This window comes from Hypomesus nipponensis, chromosome 17, assembly GCF_054491055.1.
Source record: "Hypomesus nipponensis isolate SF chromosome 17, ASM5449105v1, whole genome shotgun sequence".
NCBI lineage: Eukaryota > Metazoa > Chordata > Actinopteri > Osmeriformes > Osmeridae > Hypomesus > Hypomesus nipponensis.
In genome coordinates, this window is record NC_140377.1 from 19,875,018 (window position 1) to 19,890,003 (window position 14,986).

The window sequence follows — 14,986 nt, forward strand, 5'->3', positions numbered from 1 at the left end:
AAGTATGCTTTGGGAAAGTATAGTTTGGTTCATAAATCATGTGCTGGATTGATAAGATCATCCTTGCGCCAACCAATGAATGATTAACTTCCACAATCCCCATGTTTTGAAAAGCAGCTGCAACTCTTTCTACAGAAGCCTTCTTTCCTAAGCCTCGCTTGGAAAACAACGTTCCGCCACCCCACCGTTAACCCAGTCGTTCACATTTCAAGGTAATTACTACTTTGAGGAAACTAAACTACTGGCCATGTTGCCTGTCTTCAGGCCCTCAAGTGTACTGACTTGTACAGTTCCATAAATGGTGGCAGCCTAGTGACACACATGTGCTTCATCTGTGCTTCCCCAGACTGAGTTTCTTCTGTGAGTGAATTTGGAGTGATGCATATCCATTCTGCTCCGGCGAATCTAATCCCTGAAGAGTACAGTTGCCGTCTGTTTCATTCTAGTCTGACAACAGCACAAAGGGGTTAAGTACACTCTGGTATCGCAACAGTGATACATTTCCCAAATTTCAGTGAAGGGTGCACATTCATGTGAATTGAGAATACGTGCAGAGACAGACAGTTTGACACGTGCGTGAGGTGATCCACAGACACACACACCTACACAGACACACACACCTACACAGACACACACACCTACACAGACACACACACCTACACAGACACACACGTACACCAACACACACACCTACACAGACACACACGTACACAGACACACACACCTACACAGACACACACACCTACACAGACACACACACCTACACAGACACACACACCTACACAGACACACACGTACACCAACACACACACAGGTCATGGAAAACAATACAACAATACAGGCACGATATTATCCAGAGGATTTTTATAATCCATTCATAGTGTAGCAACTGTGATTAGATTATCCCCACTTTCCATTAATTCTGCGTTTGCACATGTTAATGTTCATCCTGAGTGATTAAATGGACCAAATGGCTCCAATATGCATTTGAAACAGATTACATACGGTATCTTCTTGAAAATGAAAAAGAAGACCTAATACCAATCAGAGCAGAAACATACCATTTTTTTTAATCTGGATACAGGCTAAATTGCAAGTAAATTTGACCTGTATTCATCCAATTTTGCTGCCACACCATTTTTATTTTCAAACTGGGTCTGAGTGAATGTTGCTCAATCAGTAGACAGTTGGAGTCACATAATCAAATGTGCAGATGATGTTACGTGGTTATGTAACGACCTGGATCCTTTTCAATTCAAGTCAGTGGTAGTCTTGGCTTGATGTTTCACGATAACAGCCTACGATTCAGTTACAGCAGTAAGATCAAGTGAGGTACTAGAATGACGTCTCCGGTAAACACTGACGTTTCTCAGTGAACTTTAGCCAGTGAACTGGATTATTGTGGTTGTGCTACAATATTAACCATCAGACTGTTGTTTTTAATGTTGTTTTCAACACTTAAAATGCTGGAAAGGTGTGCTGCCTACAAACTATTTCAACAGGTTTTTGAAAACACTTTTCAAATACATATGGGAGCAAACCCCTCCAGCTTGCAAACAGACACCTCCTGATTTACATTTAGTCATTTAGTCATTTAGTAGACGCTCTTATCCAGAGCGACTCACAGAAAGTACAGGGACATTCCCCCCGAGGCAAGTAGGGTGAAGTGCCCTGCCCAAGGACACAACGTCATTTGGTACAGCCGGGAATCGACCTGGCCACCTTCTGATTACTAGCCCGATTCCCTCACCGCTCCCGGCTCTCCTGATGTGACGTTACGACGCACACAGACGTTGCTGGACAGCCCATCTGTGTGTTTAAGTTGCACCTCTGTCTTTAGCATAAGGAGGTCAGCATGAAACCTGATCACCTTGGTTACGGCACGCCTACAAACTGATACCATCTAAAGGGAGATTGTGATTGGCCACAGAGGAACCAATGCCTGCAGTTAGTGCTTGAGGTATCACATGACTGTCTTTGGCCGTCTGCTTCGGCTGAGAGCCCTCACGTTGACACCAATGCTCGCTGAAAGCCTATTAACGCCTACTCCAAACAATGAGTACTTTGTTAAACTGCCTATAAGCAGTTGCAGTGAACACAATGCTTGCCAAAGCCAATGTGACTGCAGAACCTTCAAGCAACAGATAGAGGATGTTATTTCCTATTTACTTCTATTTCATAATACATTTTTATATGTTGTGGGCTTCCACTAAAATAAGAGTTTTCTAATCCCTAAAGCCCTAAAGATGACCAATGGATAATCAAATAGAAAGTTCATAATTAACTGCAACAGTAATAGCATTTACTTAGGGCTGGACTTGATTGAGGTTGTTGGATGGTTAGGTGTGTGCCAAGTGATAGTTGAGTATCTACAAAGTCGTTAGCGGTTATGTTGAGGGCTTCTTTAGTACCAACTGTTCCACAAATGTTGCTGTTATGAAACATTATTTCAAGTATACCAATGTTTTGCCCTTTCCCTCTGTCCTTGTCTCTGTCTGTGTCTGTGTCTGTGTCTCTCTCTCTCTCTCTCTCTCTCTCTCTCTCTCTCTCTCTCTCTCTCTCTCTCTGTCTCTGTCTATGTCTCTCTCTCTCTGTCTATGTCTCTCTCTCTCTCTCTCTCTCTCTCTCTCTCTCTATCTGTCTATGTCACTCTCTCTCTCTCTCTCTCTCTCTCTCTCTCTCTCTCTCTCTCTCTCTCTCTCTCTCATGGTGGACAGGTGGACAGTAACTACTTAAATGTAAATCAGTATAACAGTAGTTTCGGTATGAAATGTTTTGCTGCCATCTATTGGTGAAATGTCTACTTGTGTTAGATGAATTGCCAACCTTGCCCTCTCACAAAAAAAGGACAGGATTGAAATGTTACGGAATTTAGAAGTAAACAAAATCCCAGTTGTAGCAGTAGTAGTGGTATTACTGAATTCAGTTATTTTGTTCTGATATAAATTCACGGGCCGATCAAATCTGGATTATATCACTATTACGATATTATTGAGATTTCATGTTGAGATAGTAGCACAATTATTACTGTAAGAAAATTACAGATTTCATCATTCAAAATGTACTCCTTTCTCCTTAAACTTCAACGTTTGGGTTGATTTTTGTTGTCTGTCCATTTGAATAGTTTAAACAACATTGTAGTCTGAGCCCTGCAGGAACAAAAACATTCCTTTCTGGCCCTTGATTGTCTACTGTTTTATTTGTAAGTCACTTTGGTAAAAAAAAAAAAATAAATATGAATTTTTAATGTGACAGTAAAACATAAATTCTAGGTCAACTGATTACTAAGGTATGATTAAAGTTTAAAGATTTTTATGAAAGGTTTTCTGCTAAACTGAAGACATGGCCTTCTCTCCAGCTGGAGAACTTCTGACTCAATGGAACAGACCAGACTAGAACAACTTGAAGTTCAGGGCTGCGTCCTTTCCTTTCTGCTCTTCTTCCTGTACACCAACAGCTCCACCTCCAGTCATCCATCTGTCAAACTCTTGAAGTTTGCGAACGACACCACCCTCAATCTACCTACCCTCGAGGACCTGCACACCTCGAGGACCCTGAGGCGAGCGAGGAAGATTGTGGCCGACTCCTCCCACCCTGGACACACTCTGTTTAAGCCACTCCCCTCCGGCAGAAGGCTGCGGGCCATCAGGACCAAAACCACACGCCACAAAAACTGTTTATTCCCATCTACTGTTGGCCTCTTCAACAAGGTTAAGGGCTCACACTGACTGATTTGTATTTTTGTAATATTTGTATTTTTATATTGTAAATTACGTTTACATTTACATTTATTAATTTAGCAGATGATTTTATCCAAAGCGACTTCCAAGAGAGTGCTTTACAAAGTGCATAGGTCACTGATGATAACAACAAGTTAGCCACATAGCATAGCGGGTAGCCATAACATGAAGCACACATTGTGACCAAAAAATAAGTGGCAAAGGGAAGAACCATAAGAGCATGTAGTTAAGCAAGTTACAATTAAACAACATGAATCTCTAAGTGCAAGTGTACCTGTAGAAAAGCAAGTAACAGTAAAATAAAATAAAAATAAGATTAACTGAAATAGAATATTTTGCAGCGAATACAACAGTTTAAATCAATTACCACTAACCAACAAGAGCAACAGGTCTCTAAGCAATAGTCATTGTGATCCTTGAGCATTGGGTTCAGAATTGGGTTCAGCAAACCATTCCTAAGTACCGTTGTACTCCTGGAACAAGTGCGTCTTGAGCCTTCTCTTGAAGGTGGAGAGACAGTCTGTGTCTCTGATGGAGGTGGGGAGTTGATTCCACCACTGGGGGGCCAGGCAGGAGAAGAGCTTGTGTTGGGACCGGGCGATCTTGAGCGGTGGGACCACCAAGTGGTTGCCTGAAGAAGACCGTAGGTGGCGGGTGAGGGTGTAAGGCTGCAGGAGAGACTTGATGTTATTATGACTTGATATTATTATTATTATTATTATGACTTGATATTATTAAATTATGGCTACTTTATTGTTTATTGTAATTTAATTTAAATTTTAAATCCCCTTAGTATTAGCTGGACTATGTACCTTTAGTATAGTTAGACCACATATTTACATTTAGATTCCTATATGTTCCTATATATGCACCTTCCTGCCAAAGTAAATTCCTTGTTTGTGCAAACTTTCATTGCGATTAAAACCCTTTCTGATTCAGATTCTGATGAACCACAAGGGGGTGATATTGATCTTTAACCAGGAGAACACAGTCTGATGTCAACTTCTATCCATCTTGATCAGATTTGACATACATTAAAAGTTGATAAGAAAAGCAACTTTTAAAGTATTTCGGGCAGCATTTTTGACAACAATATTTTAGAGATTCACTCAACATTTAAAACTTTCCATACAACACTCCATTCAAGCCTACCATTGAATAACCAGAAAGGTGTTTCTGATCGATACAAAGCTTAAATCAGGTGATTAGTCAGGTGATTAGTCAGGTGATTAGTCAGGTGATTAGTCAGGTGATTAGTCATCCTAGTGACCTTGTTCACATTTCAGTCCGATTACAACGCGGACCCAGCATGATGAAAGATGCTATGTTAAATAGGATGAATCACATCATCATGGGCGTATCTAGCCCTATTTTGACTGGAGTCCCCCCCCCCCAAAAAAAAAAGTTTCATTAGCTCACCCAAATTATTTTTTATAAAATATGTTTTAATTACTTATTTTTGTATTTATTTTTATTTCATATTTTAAATCTGAATGTGTTAATTTATCTTCCTAAAACCCACTAGAGGACACTATTTAAAAGGATATTTTCAAAAATGTGTTCTGGGAGAACATTCCCCCAGACCCCCCTAGTTTTGCTGGGACACAGGAAAAATAATAGGTTTTATCTAGGGGCTTAGCCCCCCCAAAAGTGGGAACCTAGATTCGCCCCTGCACATCATGGTGGCAGTGAATATTTAAAGACTTTTCAAATCAGCACTAGTAAACGTAGAGAACTCATTGTCCTCTTGCAAATAACGATTTCATTAAAGAAGTTTATAAGAGAGCAGATCTACTCAATCAATATCTATGACAGCAGGGCCGGTAGGCGGGAGCAAATCAGTGGTCAAGTCTGTGTGGCGCTGAGCAGGGGCCCCACTGTAGGGTAGTGCATTTGGTGCATTCCAAAGAGCGGAGAGATAGGCTACCTGAATTTCAATCGTCTGTAGTTGCATAAAGTGTTATTAAGGGGGAGACTGGTTTAATTTTGTGAGCCGTCGCCCTCTTCTCTTCACCGACTTCACCAGGTAAGTAAGAAGAACCCTGGCTGGTGCAGGGAATATTACTCACCGTTGCTTTACCGAAACCCTGTCCAGTTAGATGGATTTATATAGTGAGTGATGGAGATCACCTGTAAACTTCGGTCTGCGAATGTCGCATTTTAAGTCATAAATATTAAACCTATTCTCATTTCGCATTTATTTTTGAATTAGAATGTGTAGATGACATCTATTCGGTGCCATTGTATGTGTTAACGGGTTGAAAGTGCAATGCAGCGACGAGTTTTGTATCAACCAGCAAACACCAACATGCGTGGAGTCTACAGTCTCTCTTTAAGCTATGTTGTCAGTTAAATTGAATGTGCGTGAAAGCAAAACATATGAACCGATTAATAAATTGTAACAAGCGTATTTGTCGTAGGCAGGTTTCAAGGGTGGCCAGACCAGTCGCGTGCCTTTCACAACACTGTTACGCCCGATCTTCACTAGCACGCTGGGGCAATGAATATTCCCCATCACCGTGTGCGCAGAATGCGTTTTATTATCAGTTGTCTGAAGTTAGACTGAATGGTATGAATGGGAAGGCAATAGAAACAGGAAAGAAAATAAATGAATGTGTTGTGTCACTGATTCCCGCATTGGATGGATAATTGAAACGGTGAAGGCGAAGCAACACATCATGATACTTTGATGGGCCGTCATAGGATACGATGTTACTGTGACCTAGTCTACTTTTATCGAGTCAGATAGGCCTACAGCTGGTAGCAAGCTGTACCTAACATAAAAATGTGATAATGCTGGTAATAAAATGTATGATGACATCTACATACAGTAGAAAAAAAACTCATTTTTGATGGTGTTATTTATCTCTTACAATAACAAACACCATACCATACAGGACAGGGCCGGCTCCAAGCCAGAGGAGAGAGATGGGGAAAGGAATTAGGTCTATGTAGCTTTGCTGTATAAATCCCACCGAGACAGAACTAAAGCTGAATCTCAGTATTACATTGTACCAACACACAGCTACGCCCGGAAACCTACAAATGGATGAATGGACTGTATTATTCTTCACTGACCCTGTGGTGTATCCTTGAAGGGAATTCTCAGGAAGACCCAAACCAAGGTTAGAGTTCTCCTAAGCATAGCACCTGGCACATGGACCATGGTCTCCATCTCTCTCCTCCAGGCAGTGCTCTTGCCCTGGTACCCCCAAGATGGCTCATCGGAGTGGGCAGGAGGACCCGGAGCGGTACCTGTTTGTGGACCGGGCCGTGGTGTACAACCCGGCCACGCAGGCCGACTGGACGGCCAAGAAGTTGGTGTGGATCCCCTCGGAGCGGCACGGCTTCGAGGCAGCCAGCATCAGGGAGGAGCGTGGGGAGGAAGTCCTGGTGGAGCTGGCGGAGAACGGGAAGAAGGCCTCGGTGAACAAGGACGACATCCAGAAGATGAACCCGCCCAAGTTCAGCAAGGTGGAAGACATGGCCGAGCTCACCTGCCTGAACGAGGCGTCGGTGCTGCACAACCTGAAGGACCGCTACTACTCTGGACTCATCTACGTGAGTACACACACACACACACCTACACACACACACACACACGCACACACACGCACACACACGCACACGCACACACACACACACACACACACACGCACACACACACACACACACACATGCACACACACACTCTCCTTCTCCCTCTGTCTGTTTGTCTGCCCGTTGTTGCCGGTGATCTCTTCCTTCATCTGTCTCCCTGCTCTCCTACCTGTGTGTGTGTGGGTGTTTGTGTGTCTGCCTGGACACATCAATACCTTCTCAGTGTGCTGTTCGTCAGCATGAGCGTGTCCCATTGAGGCGGAGCCCCAGGGCCCTACAGCCTCTGGGGACCTCTGAGGAAACATGGGCCTGAAGCCTGCTCTGTAGACCGAGAGGAGAACACACACATGGAGGGTTGCTCTCCGTCTCTTTAATTATGACCAGACTTTCACTCACTGAGCGCTCACATTGGGCACTTTGAGCTGCAATTCTTGTATAAAAAGGGCTATATCAATAAAGTCTTACTTACTTACATTACGCATCTCATAATCGCTCTCACCATGTACTTATATCCATCCATCCTCTCTCCCGCTCTCCCTCAGTGTCTCTGCCTCTCTGTTTCATTCTCTCTCTGTCCCTTTCCCTCCCCACCCCCTCTTAACCTTCCCTCTCCCCCATGTCAGTGAGCCCCCCTCTGTAAACACCGCTGGGTTCAGGTTGTTAGTGTTACCTCTGCCCCAACCCCACCTCTGCCCCCAGCCCCCCCCTCTGCCCCCAGCCCCCCCCTCTGCCCCCAACCCCCCCTCTGCCCCCAGCCCCCCCCTCTGCCCCCAGCCCCCCCCTGTGCTTTGAGGCAGGGGCTGGCTGGGGGGCCTCTCTCCTCTCTGGAGGGCTCCCTCTGTGTTAAAGCAAACACATTTGGCCCTGTGTGGACGTGTGTGTGTTCTTTTGTGCCATGTGTGTTGTGTTTGACCCTGCTTGGCAACATTCATTCACGTCTCTGTGATTTGGACAAGGCACCCTTTCCTCACAGATCCATCTGACACTTTGTTAGACAGACAGACAGGGAGACAGACAGGCAGACAGACAGGCAGACAGACAGGCTACATTATGCAAAATGACAGGCCAATGACAGGCCAGATAAGGCTGCAATATTTGAGAGAATGTCAGGTCACCGATAGAGTCAGAGTCGGTTATTCCAATGACGGCATTTATTTGGAGCATTGTTTGTGATCCAAACCCTTTGATTGGAAAGGCATGACGGTCTTGCCAGCTCTGTGCTCTAAACCCTCTCACATTGTAACAACTGTAAGCATCATTGCCGACTAAAGGTGTCAAAATACAGACCTTTGAACCATAATCCTTTGCTGTACTTCCTGTTTGAAATATGTGTATAGTTGCTTGTAATAAAAAACCCCTGTTCAATGAATGAAATGTAAAACGTAAGACTAGCAGCAGGGTGAGATTGTGGTGTTCTTGACCCAGTTGGTGACATGATTTCCAGGAATAGAATGTGGGTTAGCTCTCACCTGAGACGCTGGTGGCAGGGGAATGGTGGGACTGGCCATCTATCACTAGTCCAGATGACATCCAGCACTTTCACCTTCTGTTCCTCGAGCTGAAGGTTAGGTACTTCCTGTATCCTATAGATTTCACCTGGGTATTGTTATGTAGAGATTGTAGCGTTAGAAATAGGGTTGTATGGAATGCTACGGTGGCTACGATGAGGGTTCGAAGCGAAGCGATATTTTATATTCGAGTTGGTGCCCATTCCCTTCCACCAACCCTCCCCCTATTCTGGCTGTGTTCTCTGTGTGTTTTATGCTGAGGGGTTGACGTGCTAGAAGGATGGGAGGCCCCTGGTTTGATCCCTTGGTCCTATGCTCAGAGGAGCCCCCCTGTCTGAGGCCCCATCAGTGTGGCCTTGCTGGGTCATGTCCTGCCCTGGCTTGCCCCCCCATGGCTCCCGGCCCATCGCACGGCTTCCATGTGAAGTCAACCAGTTTGGCAAGCAGAGCCAGTGAGTCACAGGCTAACCAGAGAGCCAATGCTAACGCCAGGCTAGGTTAGGCTACAAGCAGGCCTTTGTGTCGGCAGTTAAGCCTCAGCTGTCAGAAAGCCTCTGCATTCTTTCATGGCAAAAAGCGTCCGTCTGTCGCCCGCTGCCCTTCGCCCACGCTGGGGGCTCTGTCTATCTTGTCTCCTCCTTTCCCACACTCGCTCACTTTTGTTCCCCCACAATGTCACTTTTCTTTGACTTTTTCCACAACCCCTCAGATACCTACCACTCTCAAGTGTTTATGTTTTATTGTTTTAAAGTTAGTTGTATGGTCTTGTTGGGCACCAGCGGACATCCCCATCCTTGGGTCATCTTCTGGTTGGATTAGGCTTACAGCATTCTTAGCAGATAGCTAATTAGTCAGAGATGATTGGAACAAGCTTTCACTCATTCTGCATTAATGAAAGGTCCATTACCTCACCCCATCCTCTCTCTCTCTCTCTCTCTCTCTCTCTCTCTCTCTCTCTCTCTCTCTCTCTCTCTCTCTCTCTCTCTGTCTCTCTCTCTCTCTCTCCCCCGCTGTCTAAGGCATGATAGTATTTGGTTGTCTGGCCCCCCACATGTTTGTATCTAGCTATAAGTGCTTTGTTGTCATGGTGTTGTGTTGCCATTGCTCCAGGGGGACCGCTTTTTCTTGCAAACAAACTACCAGAAACAATTGAACCTGCTAACTGTTAACATAGCAGACACACACACACACACACACACACACACCCTTCACTCCTCATACACACATTACGTAAAGTACATGAGCCAAAAGACGGTCAGTTAAATAAACTTGTATTCAACCCCCAGTAAACACTGTAACTGAATATGCTACCATGCTGCTGACTGTCGGACATGCAGCCTTCAAACGCATTGGTCGTATTTCAGAGCGCCTTCTGAGGGACCTATTAGTGTAGTCATGGAGTAGCGGGGACTGCATTCTGCAGGAGGCTGGCCTGATGTCCTGTGCGAGGGACTGACAGCCCTGCAGGGTCACTAGATCACTAGCTAGCTTGCTGGCTGGTTGGCTGACTCACTAGATGACTAGCTAGCTGGCTGGCTGGTTGGCTGACTCACTAGATGACTGGCTGGCTGGCTGGTTCAATGGGTGGGTGGCTGGCTGGCCAACTGGTTGGTTGGTTGACTGGTTGGTTGACTGACTGACTGACTGGCTGGCTGGTTGGCTGACTGGCTGATTGGCTGGCTGACTGAGTGACTGACTGACTGACTGACTGACTGACTGGCTGGCTGGCTGGTTGGCTGGTTGGCTGACTGGCTGACTGGCTGTCTGACTCAGATCAGAGGTGACAGATGGGGCTGTCCTGGGAGAGTGCCTGTTGCTGCCTGTGTGTTTCTCAGCTGTTACCATGCTGCAGCCTGCCTCCCTACCCACTGATCCGGTGTCACAGTGGAAACATACACTGTAGCCCCGGTCCCTGGACGCACAGGGAGGCTAACTCTGACCCAGTCTAACTCTGACCCAGTGTAACTCTGACCCAGTCTAACTCTGACCCAGTCTAACTCTGACCCTGTATAACTCTGACCCAGTCTAACTCTGACCCAGTCTAACTCTGACCCAGTGTAACTCTGACCCAGTCTAACTCTGACCCAGTCTAACTCTGACCCTGTATAACTCTGACCCAGTCTAACTCTGACCCTGTATAACTCTGACCCAGTCTAACTCTGACCCAGTCTAACTCTGACCCTGTATAACTCTGACCCAGTCTAACTCTGACCCAGTGTAACTCTGACCCAGTCTAACTCTGACCCAGTCTAACTCTGACCCTGTATAACTCTGACCCAGTCTAACTCTGCACCAGCTCCAGGGGGACAGAGAGACCGTAGAGATAAGCCGTTATTGCTGTATTGATCGCTCCACAACACGGTGTTATTACTTTAGCTCTCATAGATTACACTGTCTGCCTGCCCTGTCTGGGTGGTTGTGTCTGTATAGACAGATAGATAAATAAATAGATGGATGGATAAACAGACAGATGGGCAATAGCATACAGGACCTCTCTGCTCAGACAATCCAGCTCGTCACAGAAGCACCCCCCTCTACCACCACCTATTTTTAGCTCCTTGCGTTCAGATCCAGGCAATTAATTTTTAATCAGCTACAAAAGGGAGCTGTAAGTTCCTGTTACAGGCTGCTCTCCTTCTTGATGGTCGAAGACCCTGAAAAGAGACTATACTAGCTCTACTAGTCAGCTGAAGTATAGGCTCGCTGCCATAAACCTCCATGTCCTTCCTCCATGTTTCTTCTCTCTTTCCCCTCCTTCCCTCTCTGGGCCCCTTTCAGTACCCCTGCTCTCTTTCATCTCTCTCATCTTTCGTCTGACTTCATAACCCCCTCATCTTTCTTTGCCCTCCCTCCCTCCCTCCCTCCCTCCCTCCCTCCCTCCCTCCCTCCCTCCCTCCCTCCCTCCCTCCCTCCCTCCCTCCCTCCCTCCCTCCCTCCCTCCCTCCCTCCCTCCCTCCCTCCCTCCCTCCCTCCCTCCCTCCCTCCCTCCCTCCCTCCCTCCCTCCCCTCCCATCTGTGTGAGTGTGCTGAGTCTTAACGGTGGGGTGTGTCTGTTACATCATCAGAATGCTCCCACAGACATCCTCATCGATAGTGCTGAGTCGTTCAGTGCTGAGTCGTTCAGTGCTGAGTCGTTCAGTGCTGAGTCGTTCAGCCCTGAGTCGTTCAGCCCTGAGTCGGCTGGCTTCAGACTTGATGACGAGGCTCCTCTTGGTCTATGGGATTTGGGTCTACCTGTGAGAATTTGAAAACAGAACAGAGCTTCGACGTCATTTCATAGCTCTCAAATACAAAATTCTAATGCACCTCAAACCAGAGCTGTATTATCAAACCTTATCTTGGATTTGAGCTGGAAGACACTTCCCTCTGTGTGAAAGAGAGACAGAGAGAGAAGTAGAGAGAAAGAGAAAAAAGAGAGCAAAAGAGAGGGAAAGGAAGAGAGAGAGAGAGAGAATTGTGGGGGGTGATGTATGGAGATCTTGAAACAATTAGGGGGTATTTTAGACAGAGGCTCAGTCAGTCATTACATTTCATGTGGGCCGGGTGTAGAAACACCATCTGTGTTAATATGAACTCTCGCCCCTGGGCTGAGGCGTAGAGGGGAAGCCTGCCTCTCTGTTTACCACCTTGACAGATGTTTCCTGTAACAGCGTCACAGCAGCCAATAACTGACTGGCTCTAGGTGATTGACAGACGTTGGGACATTATTGGACCTCTCTTATAACCCCCTTCCATACTTTCTCACCTTTTTAACCCCCCCTCTTTTCACTGCCTCTCCGTGTCCAACTGTGTGGGGTGAGACCCTAGCGAGCTCCCTAGATGCCTCGGTAGACTGGAAGGGTTCGACTAGATAAGCCAGGTGGTGAAAGTTCCACAGTCGGAGTTAGATGTAGGGTAGGGTTTCAGGACCACGTAATGCCTTCTCCTGTGTGTGGACAGGGTCTGTCTGGGCCAGTGGCTGGGGGGTGGGGACTGTGGGTGGGGTAGGGGGGTTTGGGGAGTAGACAAACAGACAGACAGACAAACAGGCAGGCAGGCAGACAGGGAGGCAGACAGACAGACAGACAGACAGACAGACAGACAGACAGACAGGCAGGCAGACAGACAGAGAGGCAGACAGAGAGGCAGACAGAGAGGCAGACAGACAGACAGAGAGGCAAACAGACAGGCAGACAGACAGACAGACAGACAGGCAGACAGACAGACAGACAGACAGACAGACAGACAGACAGACAGACAGACAGACAGACAGACAAGCAGGCAGACAGAGAGACAGACAGACAGACAGAGAGGCAAACAGACAGGCAGACAGACAGGCAGACAAGCAGGCAGACAGACAGACATATAGACAGATAGACAGACAGGCAGACAGACAGACAGATAGACAGACAGACAGCTTCTCCCACTGTGACCTTCGTGGTCTGTCCCCTGCAGTGCCGGTGGGGTCTGTGTCAGGGATAAGGCCCCAGCCAGACTGGAGGTTAATGGAAAGCCTGTATATAATGTGTATGTGAGCTAATGCCTCACAAGCTCGGGCCTCCCATTCTCTCAGTCATTCACCCGAGATTTCCATAAGTCCGTCTCATAACCTTCCACACTCTCTACTCCCTCTTCTCAGCCTCTTAAACCCCCGTCTTTCACTGCCTCTCTGTGTCCAACTGTGTGGGTGAGACCCTAGCTAGCTCCCTCGGTGAGATTCACCAGAGATTTCCATAAGTCCGTCTCAGACATGAAGGCCAGCTGTGGGCTGGTAGCTGTCTGGGTCCAGGGGTCAATCAGGAGGCCTTCAACAGGGCAGGGCTGAGCGACCTGTAATGGACCCTTACTGGAGTTACACACTAACTAGTGTAAAGCACCAGATGTGGATGGCTGGTGGATGAAACACGCACACACACACACACACGCACGCACGCACACACACGCACACACGCACGCGCGCACGCACGCACGCACACACACACACACACACACACACACACACACACACACACACACACACACACACACACACACACACACACACACTAAAGCTCCTTGAGTGCCAGAGAGGTGCATTACAAATAAAGTGTATTATTATTATTATTATTATAATTATTATTAAAGAAGTTGTGTCATCGTCCTCTGTTGCTGTGTTCCAGACGTACTCTGGGCTGTTCTGCGTGGTCATCAACCCCTACAAGAACCTGCCTATCTACTCGGAGAACATCATCGAGATGTACCGCGGCAAGAAACGCCACGAGATGCCTCCACACATCTACGCCATCTCCGAGTCTGCCTACCGCTGCATGCTGCAAGGTGAGTGTGTGTGTGTGTGTGTCGCTTTCTCAAATCTACCTTCTGCCTTTGTGTGTCAGTGTCTGTCTCCCCCCCCCCTCTGTTCTATGTTGTTCCTCGTTTGAGAACCCACTGTAAGTGGTCTTGGTTCTGGGCGGTTTTCTTCTAGCCTGGTATGTGATCTTTGGACTGGCATCGTTTACGTGTCATGGTGTATTGAGGTAGAGGTGTCTCGTGTGTGTGTGCATGTGTAGGTGTGTGCAAAGCGAGTGTAGATGCAAAGTGCGTGTGTGTGTGCGTGTGTGAAAGGTGAAGCTAGGGAGATCATGAATCAGAAGGGCCCTGACAATAATTGACAGACTCGGCACTGTCATGGGGGCTCCATATCAGTCGACATGGATCCTGTTGGAGACTTCTCCAGCGTGGGGCCCCCCCGGGTCTCAGGCACCAGGGTCTTCATCCCATGTCCTGGGTGAGGGTCCCAGGGGGTAAGGGTCAGGTGGGGGGGGAACACTGGAGGGAACTGTCGTTTTCGGTTCTGCTGCTCCAGAGCGATGGGGAGAGTGCCTGGGATCCCTGAGCAAGGCCTTAGAATGTGTCAAGACACATGCACTCGGTTAGGCGTCTGTCTGTCTGTCTGTCTGTCTGTCTGTAAGTCTGTCTGTACGTCTGTCTGTCTGTCTGTCTGTATGTATGTCTGTTCATTATCTGGAACATGATCTATTGTCAAAGGGTTCACGTCATCCTAATTTCCAAGCACTTTAAATAGGCCAAACACACACACAGACACACATACACACACATAGACACACACAGACACACACTCACTCACACACATGCTACGCGGGGTTTCTAAAGTGGCTC

The 14,986-nt window shown here is 46.9% G+C and overlaps 1 protein-coding gene across 1 annotated transcript in view; it reads left to right on the plus strand.

Moving 5' to 3' along the window:
* The first annotated feature begins 5,618 nt into the window (after window positions 1-5,618).
* The window catches only part of LOC146253928 (myosin-10-like), a 47,536-nt gene continuing 38,168 nt past the window's right edge, over window positions 5,619-14,986 (plus strand). Inside the window, exons 1-3 of the mRNA XM_084676843.1 lie at window positions 5,619-5,766; window positions 6,929-7,301; window positions 13,987-14,143. Of these exons, the coding sequence (XP_084532969.1) occupies window positions 6,957-7,301; window positions 13,987-14,143 (502 nt within the window). The 5' untranslated portion in view covers window positions 5,619-5,766; window positions 6,929-6,956. The remainder of the gene's footprint in view (window positions 5,767-6,928; window positions 7,302-13,986; window positions 14,144-14,986) is intronic.